Below are 22,342 nucleotides of genomic sequence, written 5' to 3' on the forward strand. Positions count from 1 at the left end.
CTACATACAATCCGTTAGCCAACACTCGCGCTTCAATTGCTACTACAGCAGTTCTCATGGACAGGTTCTTTGAAACGACAAAGGTAAGACTTTTCCGTCTGTCCGCAGAACTGAAAGTATTCCTATTCGAAAAGGCAACTTGTGGTTCTCTTTGCAATGTGTGCTGCCTGTAATTCTTTATCTTTATGTGCCTTAATGTTGACGTTCAAAGCAATAATATAACGTACAAATGTGACATGTGTGTAGATAATACAATTTGGGGGTAGCATTGACATACTTGCAAGTAACTATTTAGTTGACGGACTGTTCGCAACAACTGAACAGTGACAATCGTAGTGCAAGATACACGACAACTTCTGCAGTTATGCCTGTGATATTCACCCTATACATGCATGCACCTTGATTATCCCCCACCGTAATTCTCCCCTCTTGATTATCCCCACCGTGATTATCCCCACCGTGATTATCCCCACCGTGATTATCCCTACCGTGATTACCCCTACCGTGATTATCCCCACCGTGATTATCCCCTCTTAATTACCACCACCGTGAATACCACCACCGTGATTACCAGCGTGATTATCTCCACTGTAATTGTGAATGATTGTCACCGCTATCATTGTCAATTGTGATCTACAACTGCCACGCACCGGCGTTTGCGTGGCGACGTGAACGTCTGCTCGGCTGCATTGGGTGGACAGAGCAGCCAACCTTTTATCCTGCAGGTCATTTGTTACGTCTTACGTTACGATCACTCATCTCCGTCCAGTGACTGAAGTCCTTCAGGGTCCATCGTGTTAACAAGACCTTAGACAGGCATAACTTTAAGCCGCGCAAACGGTGTTCCACTACCGCAAGATTTAGTTCAGCGTTAGGAAGTGGCGACACAAGACACTGATTTTGTTGGGATTTAGTTGCTCTGAAACTGAAAACTGCTGAAAAGTTTGAACCCTTGAGTTTTATACCGCTGAAAAGTTGGATACCTGAATACACGCACCTGCCACCCCCACGCACGTGAGTACACGCACCTGCCACCCCCACGCACGTGAGTACACGCACCTGCTACTTTTCGTGTGCCTTGATTCAATGATCCTAGCCAATTCTTGATCTTAAATAAACCTTCTCCATCAACACTCATTTCAATCTAAGCATCACCCCTAATTTATGTACCTATATATTTGTTATACCACCTGGTCTTATTCTGGTCGGTTAAGGTATGACGTATATTGTGCTGCAGAATTCCTATTTTTCCGCTTCTGCTGGAACGTATTTTTTGGGTGTTCAGCCGTTTCATCAATCCTCGTGGTTTTTACCCCATAAATAAACTTTACCCTAAAATAGGGTACTTCCGAAATGTACCAGCCTCCGTATTGATCTGCAAGCTCGTTGCCCTCCCTCGCTATCCTTTCGCTCGCCCCGTCAACTTCGCCATTCATTCGTAACTTTTTTTCATTTCCGCCACTTCCCTGGCATTTTAAACACATTTTTTCATCTTAAAAATGAATTCTGCAATTTCGCTTGGATCATTATTGTTTAGACATTTTTAAAAGGTAGTATTCTGAAGCGCACAAGTTTACAGCGCTGTCTTGCGATCTCCACACATGTTGCGCCGAACGTAAAATCGCCGCATTATTTTTTTTTTTTTGCTCCAGATCGCGCGGGTGAAACTTGACTTGCAATTGTTTGCAATGCAAGATGCCCCAAAATCAAAGAATTTGGCAGAGTTCATATTCGTTATCGCTCTTTTAACAGGTCATTTAACAATTGGGCTTGAATCATTATTCTGATGATTCGCCAAAATGCTAAATTCCGACTTAGAATTCGAGGCTAGGTAGTGTATCAATAGCCCAAAGTTGAAACAATTTCATATAGTTTTAAGGAAGAACTTGTTATGCAAACGAGATACTCGCCAAGCTGGAAATTAGTGCTACGGAGATTGCCCGACGCTGCTCATAAAATTATAATGCAAAGCGTTTACACTGGAATGTCCTTTATAGGGTACGAATACACGTAAGGCGTTCGAAGGCAGGCCTGGAACGTTTGAACGTTGCGCTGGAACACGCCTCTCTTGCTGCGGGTCGAGGCAAATGCGATCAGAGTTTGGGGTAACTCGGACGCGACTGTGATCAGTCCAGTCGATGGCGCGGGCAAGACGCGTATTCTGCTACTACTCTGTGTTCCGAATACATAAGTTTTGAATGCATTTGAAGTTCATTAACTCTGTAGTGGAATAAGAATTGTTCAAGTGGCAGTTTTGCGTTGGCATTCGATTGGTGTTATGTTTTCAGTTGTGGACAGTAAACTGAACATTTCTGCGTTAGGGCCGCTGCTGGCTTGTGACCTCAACAAAATAGGGAGTTGCAGTTTGCGTGAGACATGGTGCTAGTCCATGTAAAATCAAGAGTGTTCTAAATTTCATTTTGAATTATGAGAACATTTCCAACGCTCGGCGAATTTTGGGCTGCTATTCACGAAGTTGAATAATAGGCTGTAAAGTAAACCATGCGCGAAGACGCGTAGTTGTTTCGTAGTTTCTTAACCTACGTGGTGGCACAACCAGTAGTTACGTCACTTGTCTTTAAGACAAGTTAAAGATGCGACCTTCCAAACGGCTTAACTTGAATTGTTGAATCGTCAACGTACAATCGTCACTTATATACTTAATAAATGTTGAATAAATTTAAGACATACATTTTCCATGTGACCGACTCGAGATGCCATAACAATCCGCTTGTGACTACTCGATTCAACTACAGCATATGAAATTATTATTAATAATTTTAATTATTGATGTACTTTTTCTGGTGCTGTCATACGCAATGAAAGTCCCGGTCACAAATATTACAATCAATACCGGCGTGCTGGTATAGTTGACTGATACAGTCGCCATTTGGCTTCGTGGTCCAACCTTTGTTTATCCAAGGGTGCGTTGACATCGATATTATCGATGAGCTTCGTACAGCAGCAAACGTTAAATTCGGGTGAACGCGCTGGCGTAATTTGTTATCGGCTTTACCGAAGGTCATTTACCCTTCCAATATGTAATTCGTATAGTCAAATAGCATACAAAAGGAGGATCGTACAGGCACTATGCGACGTTTTGTTGGGTTATGAAACTTCATTTCAGGGAATGAACGGCCAAGACTTTTAACCTTAAACATATCATTTCCGTTCAAGAATAAAATTGAAATTTTTTCGAAATCCATTACAAAAAATTTGACTGCGCCAATTTTTTTCTCATCTTACTAAGCAAACGTGACAGTAGGTTTAAGAGGGATTTTCAAAATATAATACCTTTAGGTAAAACCCTGTGAAGCATTATGATCTGAGCAATCAAGCTAGAAACCACAACAAACCAGGAGTACCTTACTGGTATTCCCAGCTTTTTTTTAACATTTTATGGTCGATTGTCGGCCGTTACTAAAGCACCGATATCTACATTTTTAGCGTATCACCTGTCGTTTATATTGTCATCACTAACAGTTCTTATACGAACAGTATTAACGCTTCAAGCACGAGCTCAATGTAGACACGAGTACACAAATTAAAGTAACTAGGCCCCTGACCTCATGAGTGTGCTGGAAATACTGCAGTATTTAGGTCCCGTGTTGCAATACTTTGCTCCTCCAGCCCTCGTGTTCTACACAATGAAGAGGCAGCATCCGATGAGCGACTTCTTCAGCAAGCGGCACAAGGATTCTGTGAGTGCCGCGCCAAAATATAGAATTATAATGTCAGCACGCGCCTTATCCGCGCCGAGCGTTGCAGCACTTTCTAGAAGGCGTCTGTGTTCGTCGTCAACAGCAGACGTCATCGTGCTGCTATCTATATATACATCTTTATACCGTCGTATACATCTTTATATACGACGGTGTAATATATATACATCTTTATACCGCGAGCGTTAATTCCCAGTTGCCCCAGCGAGAACTAGGAACGGTCTGCCGGCTTAAGTGACATTGGCTCCTTCAATCCCCGTGTTTCCTCGCCACCTGAAGACGGAACTATTTCGTTGAGACTTTGAATGTTGTACCTACATAAGTTGTTTTTTTATTCGGTCTTTTTCATTTATGCGTCTCACTATTTGTTCATCCTCATAATTTTTTGTTCACCCTCATAGTTTCCTATGCTTGCCACGTGCCCTCGAAATTTTATACCAGACTTCACGATAATTTCTTCGTAGAATAATAATAATACTTAATTATCAGACCGAAGCGCGGCAGCGGTTTTGATTACATTGCTGTGTATGAACCAATGGAATCAAATCTAATCATGAACCTCTTCAGGTCACAGAGTAACGTGAACAGGTCACATGTAACCAAGCCGCACTTGTACCTCACAAGCATCTTGTATTACCTATATTATTTAGCACCACGCTCATGCCTCACACACCCCTCACACGCCCCTCACACGCCCCTCACACGCCCCTAATACGCCCCTCCCCCACAGACGGGTGACGAGGAGCTGGCGAGGCTGCGGGACTGGCGCGGTAAGCTGCACTTCAAGGACCTCGATGACCTCGGCATCTCTGCCTTCAGAGAGTCAGTGTCACTTTCGTTCAGTGCTCTCAAACTCTTCTGTATTCATTATATTATATAAGAAATTCAACTTTGAAACGGTGAGGATGTGGGGAACGGGTCTGATGGCGGTGTGAAATAAATACATAAATAGCTCTTACTTCTGACTGCATCATCCACCAGGGGCGGACATAGCTTACTTCGACTACATCATCCACCAGGGGCGGACATAGCTTACTTCTGACTGCATCATCCACCAGGGGCGGACATAGCTTACTTCTGACTGCATCATCCACCAGGGGTGGACATAGCTTACTTCTGACTGCGTCATCCACCAGGGGCGGACATAGCTTACTTCTGACTGCGTCATCCACCAGGGGCGGACATAGCTTACTTCTGACTGCGTCATCCACCAGGGGCGGACATAGCTTACTTCTGACTGCGTCATCCATCACAGAGCAGTAGCTCTGCTGCAGTAAGCTCCTGATCTCTGCTAGGTCTACGTCGCGATGTACTACGGCCTGCACCTCTGATTACATAGGCTACTTCGCCAACATCGTCTGCGCCGGAAAAATGTATCTAATATTTCACGAGGAGCATATTTTGTGGCCTCTGACCAATTTCTTAAGCTGCCGCCTTTTCCTTGATGAACAGCTGATACTCTTCTCCCTTCCCATCTCTTCCTTTTCCAGGCTTTCCTGCTCACATTGGAGCAACATTCCTCAATCTGAGCATCAATTTCCATCTCTTCCTCCTTCTTGTCCTGTTCACATTCTAGAACCTTTACCCAGTCTGGATTTTCCCGGATTCTTGTTTTTCTTTTCAAATAACTGCAACGGCATACATTCAACCGAGCACGAGACCGAGCAGTCTGAGTTATCCTCAAAGAACAACGAGCCGTTTCTTTTATTCTAGGTGTCGAGCTCATGGTCACTACCCCTTCGCTCACCCAACATAATACCTTCCCAAGATGCGCAGTCAAATGACGGAATCGCTTTTCTGACTCGTAATTGCGACTACGTTGTCATAAGTCATGACGTGCCCTGCCCCACGCGAGGCACTATAGCGATTTCCTGAACAGTGGTGCCTCCTCTGATTCCATCGCCACTACAATCCCTGTTAAAGGTCCCATCAGTGCTTCCTCCACCTGTACTCTTCCAGCTGTCCTAGTCCTCCGGGACTTCCCTCGTGTTACTGGCGGGCATCCCGTCTATCGCATCAGATTGCTTCATAAGGGAGGAGTTCAATCTATATCACGTTTCATTTTACTTCTTTCAAAAACGACCTGAGAGCCGCAGCAAATGTGGTAGGTAAACATAGAAAACTTTATCTACGCCTCTCATTAGATTATTAATAGGTAAGAATTTCCTTCCCCACCTTCCTCCGCATGAACCAGGGTTGGCAATTTTTTTGATTTTTTTTTTAAAATCAAAAAAATCAAAAATCAATGATTTTTTTGATTTTTTCATGATTTTTTTTATTTATTTGATTTTTTTTATTTTTTCAGCTTTTTTGTCTTTTTTGAGGTGTTATTTTTAATGTTGCAATTAGCCTACTAACAATAACAGTATATGGATCATAATGGATGGCTAAAAAGGGCACTTATTGCCTCCAATAATGGCCAACAGGCCAATGTGGTGTTTACCACTTAGGGATTTTCTGGTAAACAATTATTGATAAGTCTATTCATTAGCTTTGTAAAGTTTGTATGGAGCAAGGTAATGAGCTAAATATTGACCATTTAACTGGCTTCAATATACAAAAACACTTCAGGAATGCAGATCTCAACATTGAAGAGTCACATAACAGATAGGTAGCTGATAGCACAGTGCACAGCACTATCAATAGATCTATACTAGTTTTATGTCCTATAAATCTACCATCTACCGTCAATGATTGGCTGATGAACTTACGATCTCTTAACTTTTTTTGAAAGTATGGGCCCAGGGCTCCTCGCACCGTCATATTCATCTTATGTTTCATGTTAGCGGCATCTGGAACTAATCGAGCTTTTCCCGCCTTCCATCTTCCCTCACGATATGGTTTCGAACCAACCATCCAACATTCACTGCTTCCTTCCGCTCTCTTTTTCTCTTTTTCGGCAGCTGACGTTTATCTATTCGAAGTATTCGGTTCATGTCGACCTCGCTTTTCCCCTCTTCACATTAGCGGCCTCCGACCTCCCTCAGAACAGTGTCGTGTAGCTATGCCGAAGTTTTTGAGGCACGCATGCTGCCATATTCATAGATTCCTATTCTGGAACACTCACGGGAATTCTCCAATGATCAATCGTCTCTTGCCTCTTCAATGATTAGTGTCTCTGACTTTCCCGTCTCATTGTCTCCTACGTTGTTGAGCTCACCCTACTCCTCTCCACCGCTCTACGCTACCAAAATGTATGTGCCTGGCGTAGGTAGCTCCTTTATGGCTCATTAGTCTACCGCCAATCATGGACCTAAGTTAAATCATCCGTCATCATCTTCTACCGCGTCGTAGACCAATCAAAAACACTTTGTCTCAATCAGAAACGCTCTTTTATTGCAACCCCTAAAATACCGACAGCCATTAACGAAATATGTATCTCTTTTTCATCTGACGTTAAGGTCACTGCCACAAAGCCTGCCAGCAAAATAAATTATTAAGGTTCTGCGGGAACAACTTTTTTCAGATTAAAAAATCACTCACACTTGCACAACCATCCTAGTCAACTCTTGCACTACGCAGCTACTATATGGAACTCTCTCGACTATCTCACGGCCGTTGCGGAGTAGTTTTTGTTTCCGGAACTCTACTTTGAGTTTAGAATAGAAGTGTCGGCACTGGAGAAATAGGCCCATGGCCTGTTGCTATTCTTGCACTTTTCGTGACTTTATTGACAAGGGATCCGGCCTTTGGATCCCGATCTTTCCATAGCTGACGAATTATTGAGATAGCTGCTGGACTTATTGCCTGGTCCGTAATTTGCTAGGCATTTTAAGACTGAACATATGCTCCTGCATAGCTTCGTCTAGTTTGTTTTTGAAGATGTACCTTCGCGGAGCGTCAACGATGCTACTTGTCGGTGCGTCAACGATGCTATTTGTTAGCACCACATATCGGTGACTCGAAGCGAGAAGAAATGTTGTCGCGTGTATGTGTTACAACGCAGTTTTTTTTAGTTTATAGCCGTGGCCCCTGGTGTTGGTTCTTGTTTTAAATCCTAGTAATCCTACTGGGACATTGTATAAACCGTGGGTATACTTGTAGTATTGCCACATGTTGCCTCAATAAGAACCGCGTTGAGACTGGTGTCCTTTACCGGAGGGAGGAATCGGCCCTTTAGTTCAGGACCCGCCCAACGCTGACGCCATAATTGCTTGAGTGTGACAGAAGAAAAGAAGATCTGATTTTGACATTTACTTGTTGACGTAAATCTTACACAAGAAAATTACGCACATATACTTACAATAATGACAGGCAAATTGTGTATTTTTTATATTTTATTATGAACTTAAAGGAGTCACGCCTGCTTTCCCTTTATCGCCCACATCCTTCCTCTCTACCGCTCATTGTACTGCCCTTCCACGTCCACTAGAGCCTCCTTAGTGTGCGTGCACTCCGGCACTACAAACGTATGAGTCAGCCTTGGTTCACTGCTCCTGTAACTGATTAATTTTTTATCGAAACAATCTATCCATTGCCAAGAATTGTTATTACCAATCACCGCGTCTCCTATTCCTCGCAGGATTTCCCGCCGTCACAGGCAGTGGAAGTATCTTGAGCGGTAAATTGATTTACCTGTTCTCGTTCTGAACGACTACTTGCAATTTACCATAATAAATATCTAGAGCAGAAACATGAGATTCCGCAAAAGTGTATTGTTTTCTGCATCCTTAATCCCAGTTAATCGATTGCGCACGATTTCTGAAAAAAATTCAAAATATTCATTCCGTGTCGCCAATAAGTTGTGGGAGTGACGAACTGAAGCGCTTCCTGATGAGATGCTCATTTTTTTTTTTTTTTTTTTTTTTTTTTTTTTTGGGGGGGGGGGGCTGCCGACATGACGATTTTAATTTTCAGCCGACACTGAGGAGGTATCCAACTGTGGAATAAATAATGTGAAGTTTGTAACCTATTGTCAGTTTCATAACATGTTCATAAGTTTGTATCGTGTTCACATCTTCTAATTCTAAACCATTGGCAGGTTTCTGTCGCCCCACGATAGCCGGCGGCTGGATTTCTGGTGCAGTGGGCCTGCTCGACCCATTACGTTGGTGTTGCTATGGCGCCATCATCGGGCCGAAGATGACACACTCGTATTTCTTGGGGCGCATGGGACCAGACCGGAGAATGGATGAGATGTATCCATTCTTCGCATCCACAACTGGGATTACAGCGCCTGTCTCGTACTGTATAAGGCCGGGCAGTGGGACATTCAAATGTGCTTATTTCTAATGCGAGGTTTATTCAGTACTTAACTACAGTCTTGTGTTCATGTTTTCGCTCCTCGTATGTTCCATTGGCGTGCTGTCTGGTGCCGATTTGTTATATTTATATTTTATGTCTATTATTGTGCCTTTCTTTGATTTATTTTGTTTAAAATAGTTACTTTTTGTCACGGATTAATCAACACTATTCGCGTTCGAGCAGCGCCACCAGTGGTTGGATTCTCAATAGTTTCTACGGCGGCCGTTAGCTTTCAGCTCATCCTGCATACATGCAGGTTCAGGCTGGGCATGAGACAGAGTTGTTTATCGGGGATGAAAGTCCCGAAGGTCGCCTTTTCTAATAAAGTTTCTGCAAAAAATGTTTGTTTTTTTTAGCTGATCTGCTCAGAATTTTTGAGCGAACCCAACGTTTCTGTTCGGTCACATCGCGTCGCGGAGGTGCGAAATTGAATTCATCTTCAATGATGACTGAACGTCACAATTGTCACTTGTTATCATGTATCGCCTTTTAATTTTCGAAGGTTACGAAATCATTCTTGTTGCCAACAATATACTGAAGACTGGATATCTCTGACCTGTAACCCAACACTTAAATATTGGACGGCATAAACAAAACTTTTATTTTTGGTTTCCGGACGCCGCCGGTACAAAGGTATCGTTTTAAGAAATGGCAACGGATGATATTTAGCAGGAGCCACCGGTCTAGCGTATTTTCACCACGATGACCAATTTTAATGCTTTAATAGTTATATTACCACATATCTTATAATGGCTGAATATAAATAATAATGCTTTAATAGTCATATCATCGAATATATTGTTGAATATATATAATGGAGTCGCCTCTTTATAGGAACCACTTGTCTAACATATCTATATACTCTTGCTTCAGGGACTGCAATTGGAATTATTTTACAGGTTCATTATGTAGAATAGTTTTAAATGATCACCGTAATTCCATAAATAGTAACAGGCTTATCGTTTGATCTTAAGACCTTAAAATCCCCTCAGGGAACAAGTACCCAAAGTTCGTTTATGGACTCCACCCCTAACTATGCTGATGCTCCGCTTTTGACGGCTACCATGCGCGCCCCCCAGCGACATCGATAAATGATCTGAGATTCCCGAGGCTCGAACCTACGGCTAGCTCCTCTCGTCTCGAGTGCCGCTACCACTGTGCTACAGTGGAACCTTTAAAGTGATTTATTAACGAGCAAACACTTGGAGTTCAGTGACCTCGAGAAAGCTTCCTGGACCAGCAGTTCCCTGCACGGACAAGAAGCGTCCCAGCACTGGCTGGGCCAGGTTCTGGGTGAACCAGGGCACTGGTTGGTAAGCTGGGCCTGGGAACAGGGCCAGCTGGGTGTATGATGTGAAATCTGGGCCCTGCACCTCGGTCAGCCCAGCGCGCACCTGAGCGAAGTTTAATTGTAAAATTTGGGGTCATATAGAGAACGCAATCATTGCCGAGTACCTGTCAAATAAAATTATTGAAAATCACTTTACCATCGGGTAGTCATGAAAGGGCTGTGGATGATCTTTAAATTGTTGAAATATGCGTAATTCCGTTGTAAACAATGGAAGAAAAATTATATATTTTTGTTGAAAATCAACTTGAGGATTGAAACATAACATGGCTGGTAGGTATGAGTGGGAGCAACAGTAGTTACGACGATGAGTTAAAATAAAATGTATAAAAAAAATTTTTAAAGACCACGTTTTTCATGTGGACTCAAAAGTAGAAAGTAATTTTTCGGCAGCTACTGATCTCTGTTTGCTTTCATTCTCTTGGTCTTTTGTATTTCAGTTAAAATATTTTATAATTCCATAAATAGTAACAGGCTTATCGTTTGATCTTAAGACCTTGAAATCCCCTCAGGGAACAAGTACCCAAAGTTCGTTTATGGACTCCACCCGTAACTATGCTGATGCCCCACCTCTGACGGCTACCATGCACGCCCCCAATATCAATATATAATATCAATTAATAATAAATGATCTGAGATTCCCGAGGATTCCTCAGATCAATCAATAAATGATCTGAGATTCCCCAGGCTCGAACCCACGTCTCGTTTCTCTCATCTTAGTGCCGCTACCACTGCAAACAGTGGTGCCTTTATAGTGATTTATTAACGAGCAAACATTTGGAGTTCAGTGACCTCGAGAAAGCTTCCTGGACCAGCAGTTCTCTGCACGGACAAGAAGCGTCCCAGGGCCAGGTTCTGGGTGAACCAGGGCACTGGTTGGTAAGCTGGTCCTGGGAACGGGGTCAGCTGGGTGTACGATGTGAAATCTGGGCCCTGCACATCAGTCAGCCCAGCGCGCACATGAGCGAAGTTTAATAGTGAAATGAAGCTTCAATTCGAGAACGCAATCATTGCCGAGCTCCTGTCGTATAAAAATTGTTGATAATCTATTTATCATCGGGTAGTCATGAAAGAGCTGTGGATGATCTTTAAATTGTTGAAATATGAGTAATTTCATTGTAAACAATGAAAGAAAAATTATATATTTTTTGTTGAAAATCAACTTGAGGATTGAATCATAACATGGCTGGCAGGCATGAGTGGGAGCAACAGTAGTTAAGACGATTAGTTAAAAAAAATGGAAGGAAATAATGGAACTGACGCACTGGACTTAGATTGACGTCGTAAAATGACTCTATACTGTCGTCAGCGGGATATCATATTGTTCGGTATATAATATTATTATACTGATTTATACATATTATTAGTAGGGTATCTGAGCTCAGATATCAGCTTACAGAGACTGAAGGCGAGAGAGTAGCAACTGCCCAAGCTGAGGACAGAGCAAGGGTTTCACACCGTGGCCGCGGATGCCTATCTCTCAGACTTGGCCTCACTCTGAACACCAACCTTAAGACGTACTGCGCCACCGACATGTGTACGCAGATATCTTTATTATACCTCATCCACACGTGTCACTTCTACTTTTGATCTAATTGCGTATTGATTCCATAATGCTTGCAATATATGTACACTGACATCTTTAATATACCTCGACCACTCTTGTAACTTTTGCTTTTGATTTTATTGCGTATTGATTCGATAAAGCTTACAATAGAGCTTTTCTCCGGAACGACTTCATTTAAATATTTTCAGTTCTTTGCGTGTCCCATTTATCGTTCAATTTTGTCCGTAGTCTTGCAATCGCTCTTTCGCGGATCAAAGAAGCTAGCAATAGGAATACAAGACAAGGAGTGACAATTTAATTCTGAAGGAAGACATAAAATCAAAGAACATGCGAGTACACTGAATGCTCCCCAAATTGAGATGGTAATTTTTTAATTGTAATCTTACAATGGAGGATTGATTATGGCAAAAAGTCGCAAAATTGCTTGAATATTTAAATCTATTTAAATATATTGCACGACATTTATCCACTTGTAATTGACGCTCATCAAAATACGTTTGAACGTCAGAAAAAATCGTAGAAATTACCAGATAATGCACTTACTTCGCCATTTAATAAACAGTTTATACATATAAATAATGTTATATAAACATAAACAGCTAGCTTTACATTAAACTTTGGATCCACATAAAATTACAGATAAAAGTCTTCAAAGAACAACTCAATTCGCTGACACTCCTTAACACCAGACACTCCTTAACACCAGACACTCCTTAACACCAGACACTCCCTAACACCAGACACTCCCTAACACCTGACACTCCTTAACACCAGACACTCCTTAACACCAGACACTCCTTAACACCAGACACTCCTTAACACCAGACACCTTCAACTTCACTGTCCGTGTAAAGTCTGTCATCTAAATGCTCATAATCTTTAGTATTGGTCATGGTTGGTGTTAATTATATGCATAGAGCGCTTGTCAGATAATTAATTAATGATTGGCAGGGCCATGATAACGTAGCCTCAATCACAAACCGCGGCCGTGATGGGTTATGTGGGAGGATATTCGATCGAAGTGACCATAATTTGTGATCACTTACCCGCCATAGGGTTAAGCAGTGTCGCACAAATGCTGCTACCGTCAGCAATTCCTGTGTTACATCTTAATAAAGGCAGAATACAGCTGCTTTGTGTTGTGTAGTGTTGCTTGCCCTGCAAAATTAATTCGATATGTAGCTGTGATTAACAGTGGCTGTGCGGTGCAGTATAGCTGTGATTAGCAGTAGCTGTACTGTGCAGTAGCTGTACTGTGCAGTAGCTGTACTGTGCAGTAGCTGTACNAGTGTTGCTTGCCCTGCAAAATTAATTCGATATGTAGCTGTGATTAACAGTGGCTGTGCGGTGCAGTATAGCTGTGATTAGCAGTAGCTGTACTGTGCAGTAGCTGTACTGTGCAGTAGCTGTACTGTGCAGTAGCTGTACTGTACAGTAGCTGTACTGTGCAGTAGCTGTACTGTGCAGTAGCTGTACTGTGCAGTAGCTGTACTGTGCAGTAGCTGTACTGCGCAGTAGCTTTACTGTACAGTAGCTGTACTGCGCAGTAGCTTTACTGGTGCAATAGCTGTACTGTGCAGTAGCTGTACTGTGCAGTAGCTGTACTGTGCAGTAGCTGTACTGTGCAGTAGCTGTACTGTGCAGTAGCTGTATTGCGTTCAGTTGCCCCGGCTCAGCGCCGGCTGGGCGGCCCACTCCCTGCGCCGCTCCTGCAGCCGCGGTGGCCGGCGCACGCCTGCGCTGTCGTGGCCCTGTCGCCGACCCGAGCATTAGTCATCGACACGAAATACATATTTTAAATTAATTTAATGGATTTATAAAATGAAACCACCAAACCAAAATCAGATAAAAATATAAAAATAATAGTTAGACTTATGACCTAGTTTGATTTACACGGCGATTATGAACGCTACGGGAGAAAAAGTTCTTAGCATGATCCATAATTACATTTTTTGGAATGTAAAAAGGTGAAATAGTTCATGCAATATAAAGCTATATTTATATACATAGTTGCCATTAAAATATTCATATCATGATAAAATAAGCTGCTTCTAATCAATGTCTTAAATGTAAATTTATTGACATGAGCTCCACGAATTTTATGTGTTGAAATAAAATTCAAGTTCCCGGTCTCCTAAGTCATTCTCTCTACTCATTCCCTATTAAGTTAATACGCTGAAACCTACAGTGTTTTGTTCTTCATTCCTACAACAAAATTCTGTTATCACATAAAATAATGAAAATATTTCAATCTTGGTCTTTTCGCCGGAAGCAGGCAAACCGCAACATCTACACCGATAGAATAGAATAGAAGTGTCGGCGTTGAAGAAATAGGCCCATGGCCTGTTGCCGATTCTTGAACTTTTCGTGACTTGATTCACAAGGCATCCGGCCTTTGGAACCCGATCTTTCCATAGCTGACGATTGATTGAGATATCTGCTGGACCTAAAGCGAACATGAGCTGCTCGCCTGCATCTTTGTCTAGTCCAAGACGATACGATCGTGGCAGAAATTGACGCATTTCCTTGTAATTTCCTTCATTGACGTTCATATTCAGGGGCCATGCTTTCAAATGTCGCTAAGTGAACGTAAGTACTTACGCTCTATTTTCTTGTCTACGATTGGTGGATTTTGCTTGAAAAGCCGTCATTGATTGGCTGATGAACTTACGATCTCCTAACTTTTTTTGAAAGTATGGCTCCTGGAACAATCATTAACAAGAAAATTGAGCGTAAGTACTGTACTTACGTTAACTTAGCGAGTTTTGAAAGTATGGCTCCTGGCTAGTAAGTTCACCTGTTCTGGTATGAGCATTCGAGCCATGACTTTGGCAGAGGGAGAGCCCAGCATGTTGTCCATGTCGAACACCCGTCGCCCTGAGATGCAGAAGCTGCCGTAGTCCATCTCGTACAGGGAGATGTAGCCTGGGTTTGCAAAGCTCTTCATTAGAATCATGAACATTTTTAAAATTGCAATGTCCTCATTAAAAGCACGTTTTCACGAACAATTCTCTTCCCTGAAAGAAAGTGCATCCAACAAGACATTCCATGACAGCGGATATTGTTTCCTAAAATCATCGCCTAAATGCTAGTGCTTAACATTGTAATTACATTTCCTATATTCTATTTTATTTCCTAATTCACTCATTCATCGAACTCGTGGAAGTGTCACTCAATACTCATGAAAGTATCACCCTGTAGCCATGCTACTGTCACTNGCGCTCCAGGAGACGCTGTGACGCCACCGCCGTCGCCTGCGCCGTGGCGACCTCACAGCCCAGCGCCCGACCCCGCCGCTCGCTCTCCTGGACAGAGTCAGGGGTCACAGCATCAGAGGTCAGAGCATCAGGGGTCAGAACATTAGAGGTCATAGAATCAGTAGTCAGAACATCAGAGGTCAGAGCATCAGTGGTCAGAGAATCAGTAGTCAGAACATTAGAGGTCATAGAATCAGTAGTTAGAACATCAGAGGTCAGAGCATCAGTGGTCAGAGAATCAGTAGTCAGAGCATCAAAGTTTATTGCATCAATGGGCAGTGCTGATCACAAATGCATTAACTGCAGGGTAGTCCATCCCAGTGATGAGAAGAGAGGGGATGGACTACTCAAATCTACCACGCATCGGATGATCACAGCCAGATTGTTTGAACCACGACAGAAATTATGAACTAATTAACTTAGTACAGAGATGCTGGAGAGCACTTGTTTAGTCACCAAGTGCGCATGTCGTTTTTAATAAAAAGATATTGTGCCTTCTTGAGCACAATCCTTGACTAGTTCATCAGCAATAATAAAGTACTGATTGCTGATGACCGGTTGGAAGGACTCTGCCAGACCATCGAAAAATGACGGTGGAGAAAACAAATTGTAATTTTGAAATCAGCCAAAGCCAACATCACAAGAGCGACTGGCTGGTGATCAGAAATGAGCTCTTTAAAATCGACTGGAGGTCCGAGTCTCAAGAGATAAATGCCAAAACAAATATGTTATCTAAAGAGGGGGGTTAGTTTAACCTAATGATCTTTATGAAGCTTGACATGTTCACATTTCTATTTCTGATCGTCCGCCACTGCCTCACAAGTATCATCAAAAAGCCAGCTAAAGCATCGTGCATCAGCTGGCCCAAACGGAAGGCAGTTAATCGGTAGCCACTGTACATCCAACTTCCTCCGGACCTTTGACGGTTAAGGCGACTTGCCAACTATACAAGACGAAGAGCCTTCCACCAAAGAGCGGTGGAAGGCGAAGGTGGTGCTCTCCGCCCGATATCTTCACCACTCTCATCCGAGGTTATCAACACCAGAGATCACACCCGATGTAACCATTGCTCTAGATCTTCACCATCCGAAGTTTGCATCACTTGAGATTAGCAACTCCTCATATTTCCACCACCGCTAATCACCATCATCTGAGGTCTTCACCATCCCAGATCATCATCACCTACAGTTACTGAAACCTCATAATGCCATCATCTGTAATGGCCATCATCCAATGTCACCATCATGCAAAGTCTTCACTATTCGAGGTTCGCATCACTGGAGGTCATCAACAACACCCAAGGTTACCATCACCTGTAGTCACCATCACCTTAGGTCACCATCACCTTAAGTCACCATCACCTTAGGTCACCATCACCCTAAGTCACCATCACCTTAGGTCACCATCACCTTAGGTCCTCATCACCTTAAGTCACCATCACCTTAGGTCACCATCACCTTATGTCACCAACACCTGTGGTCCCCATGACCTGAGATCACGAGCCCCGAGGTATCCACCTGCACCAGGCGCTTGCCCACGCCGCGCCCCCCGTAAGCGTCCGCCACGGTGATCATCGCCAGCTCCAAGATTTTGTGCACCGAGAACCTGGCGAAGACGTCCACGGCGGCCTCGAGCTCGGAGAGCACCGTGTGCAGGGTCTTCACCTGCGCAGCATTGCGATGTTAAAACAAAGCAAATTAATAAACACAAATTAAAAGCAATGATGTAGATTAATCATTAGACAGAATGGGGACTGAATGTTTATGCTGCACCTACTGAAATTGAAACATAAGAGGAAGTCCGCACGTTTTTTTTTTTTTTTAAATAACAAGAATTTATCCTCGTATAACAGAAAACCAAGAGGAACTCTATTGGCACAGACAAATTAAAATAATAGCTATAATAAAAGTATATTTGCGACTTATGTTCCCGTAACCTGGAACGAAATGCGTTCATGTATGTATTTTACATCTGAGCAGGTACTGCAAGCTCAAAAATCATATCTAAAAACTGGGGGATTCACGAGTATTAATTGAGTGTAAAATGTTCACCTGAACGAGGGGTAGAACTTTGCTTTAATATTTTAATTTAATTTGACGATACGAAGCTTGACACGGAAAACGTCTGATTACTCTGACTGGTATAACTTAGCTAAACGTCTTACTTGTTGCTTGGAGTGGATGGTTTAATGGCGGGTTGAACGTTCGATTCATTTGCCAACGAACCGATTACATACCATGTTACACTATCCTATAACTGGTAACGTCGTCAAGCCTAGAACTGCTAACGTAGCTAATGATACTCGTATTTAAGACCTGAGTCTATATTTCTAGTATCCAGAGACTGTTATCGGAGTTTATGATACTCGTAACCAGGGACTGCTATAGTAGTTTACGATACTCGTATCTGTTATCGTAGTTTATGATAATCGAATCCATGGACTGTTATCAGAGTTTATGAGGGAGCGCAGCCGTGCACCACCAATTTTGTGCACCAATGAGCCCTGAATCGAACGCCTTGGATCTCTCCGGACATCCACCAATCAGCCATGAACCACTTGGCTTTGTCTTCCTCCGGCCTCTCATAGAACCTGCCGTGCACCACCAGGCCGCGGATCGAATCTGACTTCTGGGCATCGTTAAATTACGTAATTTTACGTTCAGCGCATCTGAGGTTAGGTTTCAGATAGCATAGTTCTGTTCTAAAATTTATCGTCCTGCGACCAGTGGCCGTTCGACCGAGGGCTGGTTCGACCCACGGCCTAGATACGGACGGCTTGAAGTGTTGAAGACTACGTTCCGGAAGGCAGGAATCATGATGGTCCATTACATCCAGGGCAGTGGTTGTCTTCGGCAGGCGACCCGTTTATGATATTCTTATCCAAGGAATGTTTTCGTAGCTTATGATACTCTCATACTCGTAACCAGGGACTGCTATCGTAGTTTATGATACTCGTATCTGTTATCGGAGTTTATGATAATCGAATCCAGGGACTGTTATCAGAGTTTATGATACTCTTATCCAAGGAATGTTTTAGTAGCTTATTATACTCGTAACCAGGGACTGCTATCGTAGTTTATGATACTCGTATCTGTTATCGGAGTTTATGATGCACGTATCCATGGACTGTTGTCGGAGTTTATGATACTCTTATCCAAGGAATGTTTTCGTGGTTTATGATACTCGTATCCAAGGATTGTTTTCGTTGTTTATGATACTCGTATCCAAGGACTGCGTTCGTAGTTCATGCTCATATCCAAGGACTGGTATCGTAGTTCTTGATACTCTTAGCCATGAATTGGTAACCTATATAGTAAATGAGACTCGATTGATAACGAGGGTTGCCCTAGAAACAGAGAGTTTAAATAAAACTTGCAGCCGGAAAACACATGGTCACCTTGGTGAAGGGGCTGCTGAGGGCACAAGCACAACACATGATAGGGGTACCTTGGTGCGGGGGCTGTTGAGGGCACAAGTACAACACATGATGGGGGCATCTTGGTGCGAGGGCTGTTGAGGGCACAAGCACAACACAAGATGGGGCACCCTGGTGCGAGAAGTGTTGAAGGCACAAGCACAACCCATGATGGGCACCTTGGTGCGGGGGCTGCTGAGGGCACAAGCACAACACATGATGGGGCGGCACCTTGGTGCGGGGGCTGTTGAGGGCACAAGCACAACACATGTGACGTGTGTTTGCCCGCCGTCAGGACGGTGGCCAGGAGGGTGCCCGCGATGTCGCCTGTCCTGGGGTCTCTGGCCACCACCGACGCGCCGCTCTGCAGCCACGCCTTCACAGAGTCGTGGATCCATTCCTTGTTGTCCTCGTAGGTCATGTGGAGACCCGTGCTCTGCACAACAGACATATGTGCAGACCCGTGCTCTGCACAGCCTGCAGACGTATGTGCAGAGCTGTGCTCTGCACAGCAGACATATGTGCAGATCATTGCACTGCACAACAGACATATGTGCAGAACATTGCACTGCACAACAGACATATGTGCAGAAGCACACACGTGCTCTGTGCAGTAACACACATATGCTCTGCAAAGCAGACACATGTGCTCTGTGCAGTAGCACACATGTGCTCTGCACAGAGACATTTGAGATCATAATGTTATACGCAAGTGGTAGGTAAAGAGTTCATCAAGATTAAGATATCAAGTTAGCTTCAACTGATCAAGATTTAGGTGGTGAGTATCACCGAACGCTATTACAATAACATATCAAAATAACCTCCCCAGCCAACACTGGCCCCAACTCACGAGCGGCTCGCGAGGATAAAAGTGCTCTGCCATGAAGGCGACGACGCTCTCAACGTCGCTGGGGCGCAGGTCGGAGTAAACCAACTCTGCTCCGAAACTGTCTTCCGTTGTTAATGTTTTCATTTCTGTTGTTACTTCCGTTATTGTTCCCGTTCTCTTACTTACAGATATTGCGGGCGCTGTTGTTTGTGTAGCTGCAGTCAACAGTTCTGCTGATGCTGCCGTTGTCACGGGTAGGAGGCATTGATCTGCGTCCTTGCCGCCCATGGAATGCATTGATTCTTCCTCTTTACTGATCGCTCACAGCAACAAGACTGCGTCAACGCCAACAACGCGTGATTGTGAATAAAATTGTGGAGTCGTACGTAGAAACTGTACAACCTTATCCGTATTTATTACCGTTTTTTATCTTAGAATATTAAGAACATTTGTTCAGATGAAATCCGGCAGGTTTTCTATTCATTGTAATAATATAAAATAATTATATCTGAATCAATAAATATTTTATTATGATGTCTTTCTGATGTCTGGCGTGAAATAAATTGTAATAAAGAGCACGGATTAAAAACTCATTTACTGCCTTCAAATTAAGAATGCAACTGTTAAGGAAGATATTAAATTCTGTACCCAAAATTTTTTCGAAATGAACGAGAGTCTGGAGTCATCACGAAAATATTTCTTGCCTATAATGGAGAAAAATTCTAACGCCGTGTGTTTGTCCCATGCTCTTTCTGTGACAACCGTCTCTAGTTCGTGATAATCCAAATAAATCGTCAGAGTACAGTGATCCGGTCAATTTCCTAGCACTCTAAGGAGCACTTTATGCAGGAGAGAGAAACACAAGGTAACCCTTAGAGCAAATCTACATTAGAGTACGAGTAGGCTCGATGATTAGACAGTGACGGATGCCAGTGGATAACGACTATGATAGTAACGGATAACAGTGAATAACGCCTATGTGACGACAGTGGAAAACGACTATGACAGTAACGGATAACAGTGAATAACGCCTATGTGACGACAGTGGAAAACGACTATGACAGTGACGGATACCAGTGGATAATTACTATGTGACGACAGTGGATAACGACTATGACAGTGATGGATACAAGTGGATAACGACTATGTGACGACAGTGGATAACGACAATGTGTTGGAGGTACGGTCTGCATGAGAGTCTTGTGAGTAGACCAACACGACTGGCGGGCGGTCCCTGATCTATGCTTGTATAGGGTATTAAAGAATTTGTTGACAAAATAGCGGGGTCCCGACATTGCGGTAGCAACTGTACTGTAGACAGGAGCATACTAGGAACTAGTTATGTATGTATGACTCTAAGCTCCCATCCTCGTCGGACGTTTCCCTGTGAACTAAATCTTGTGTGTACATATTGATTGCTGCTATATTAATAATGTACTTTATGGCAGCGCGTGATTTGTTACCGATAAATTTGTTACAGCTGACGTAGAGATCCAACGGAATGCATTACTGATGGTCACTACTGTTATGCCACTGAAGGCGACGATAAGTGATAAGCTAGCGTGGTGACGTATGATCAACTGAGCAACATCATCCTATTTTACTTCGTCGTTCAGGCCAAAGCTCTACGAGCGTTCGGCGCCGAGTTCTGTCGCCATTCTTGCAAAGGATTTCAATTATGAGACCGGCGGCCGCTGGGTTCTGTTCCCATTCCTGCTAAGGATTCCAATTATGAGACCGGCGGCCGAAGACGTCTGTCATCGCCGCATTCTTTGCTAACTCTTCAATATATTGGCGAGGCGAGGTCGGCAGCTTCCTGGTACGTGCCAGACGCTGGAAATGGTCTTTACTGGCACGTGCTGGACGCTGTAAATTGTCTTCACTGGCACGTGGCAGGCAATGGACTTGGTCTATCTTCTGGCACGTGCCGGAAGCTGTAAATGGCCTTTACTGGCACGTGCCAGACGATGGATATGGTCTTTATTGGCGCGTGCCAGACGATGGATATGGTCTATCTCCTTGCACGTGCCGGATTCTGGCAACTTCCTTTTTAAATGCCATTTGGCTACGAGACGCCAGATCAAATACAGATTAAGCATCTCAGTTAATAGGTGCTATCAAGTCTGCAGTTCATTATTGTCCGACAAATATTTCCAACTCTAAACACGAGTGTGGGTGTATCATTATGAACACTCTTGTTTTGACAGAAATGGCGGCCCAACCCAGCGGTTACAGTTCAGAGTAACAAGTTTGTAGCAGTGAGTTATACCTGCGGCAATTCTGATCAAAACCCGGCAAGGTGGCTGAATGGTCAAGATGTTGGGGAAGTGAGTTACCGGTTCGAGACCCACAACAAGCTGTGAAAATTCTGCAACGTTCAGATTCGGCAACAAGCCTAATGGCCTATAACAGTGTACGGAGACCCCGTCATTATTATCATATAAATTGATGTTTGTACCTGCTTATTCCCAGTTATTTCTCATGAGAACGAACAATCTGCACCATTTTCGGAAAACCCTTAACGATTGAATTGTCAACTAGAGGAATCATGAACAGAAGAGCCTGACGTCAACGGTTTGAATACATCGCGCCATGTTAGCCTGACGTCAACGGTTTGAATACATCGCGCCATGTTAGCCTGACGTCAACGGCTTGAATACCTCGCGCCATGTTAGCCTGACGTCAGCGGCTTCAATACCTCGCATCATGTTAGCCTGACGTCAGCGGCTTGAATACCTCGCGTCATGTTAGCCTGACGTCAGCGGCTTGAATACCTAGCGTCATGTTAGCCTGACGTCAGCGGCTTCAATACCTCGCATCATGTTAGCCTGACGTCAACGGCTTGAATACCTCGCGCCATGTTAGCCTGACGTCAACGGCTTGAATACCTCGCGCCATGTTAGCCTGACGTCAACGGCTTGAATACCTCGCGCCATGTTAGCCTGACGTCAACGGCTTGAATA

General features: G+C 43.5%; 1 protein-coding gene and 1 pseudogene across 1 annotated transcript; one reads left to right on the top strand and one right to left on the bottom strand.

The window, feature by feature from the left end:
- The first annotated feature begins 3,047 nt into the window (after positions 1–3,047).
- LOC108665372 lies at positions 3,048–8,854 on the top strand. Its single transcript, XM_018152120.2, has 3 exons — positions 3,048–3,701; positions 4,450–4,541; positions 8,701–8,854. The coding sequence occupies exons 1-3, from the start codon at positions 3,570–3,572 to the stop codon at positions 8,852–8,854; spliced, it is 378 nt and encodes a 125-aa protein (XP_018007609.1). The 5' UTR covers positions 3,048–3,569.
- A 1,296-nt stretch (positions 8,855–10,150) lies between these two features.
- On the bottom strand, positions 10,151–19,834 carry LOC125179400 (annotated as a pseudogene).
- Between the last annotated feature and the right edge of the window lie 2,508 nt (positions 19,835–22,342).

Source organism: Hyalella azteca, unplaced genomic scaffold, assembly GCF_000764305.2.
Source record: "Hyalella azteca isolate HAZT.00-mixed unplaced genomic scaffold, Hazt_2.0.2 contig17255, whole genome shotgun sequence".
In the NCBI taxonomy this organism is placed as follows: domain Eukaryota; kingdom Metazoa; phylum Arthropoda; class Malacostraca; order Amphipoda; family Hyalellidae; genus Hyalella; species Hyalella azteca.

What these genes read in the sequence shown, in the direction of transcription:
- LOC108665372 (XM_018152120.2), top strand. Translation starts at nt 3,570, where the DNA reads ATGAGTGTGCTGGAAATACTGCAGTATTTAGGTCCCGTGTTGCAATAC. An exon ending in GCAAGCGGCACAAGGATTCT is followed by an intron (nt 3,702 to 4,449) that starts GTGAGTGCCGCG and finishes CCTCCCCCACAG; the next exon opens with ACGGGTGACGAGGAGCTGGC. An exon ending in GGCATCTCTGCCTTCAGAGA is followed by an intron (nt 4,542 to 8,700) that starts GTCAGTGTCACT and finishes AACCATTGGCAG; the next exon opens with GTTTCTGTCGCCCCACGATA.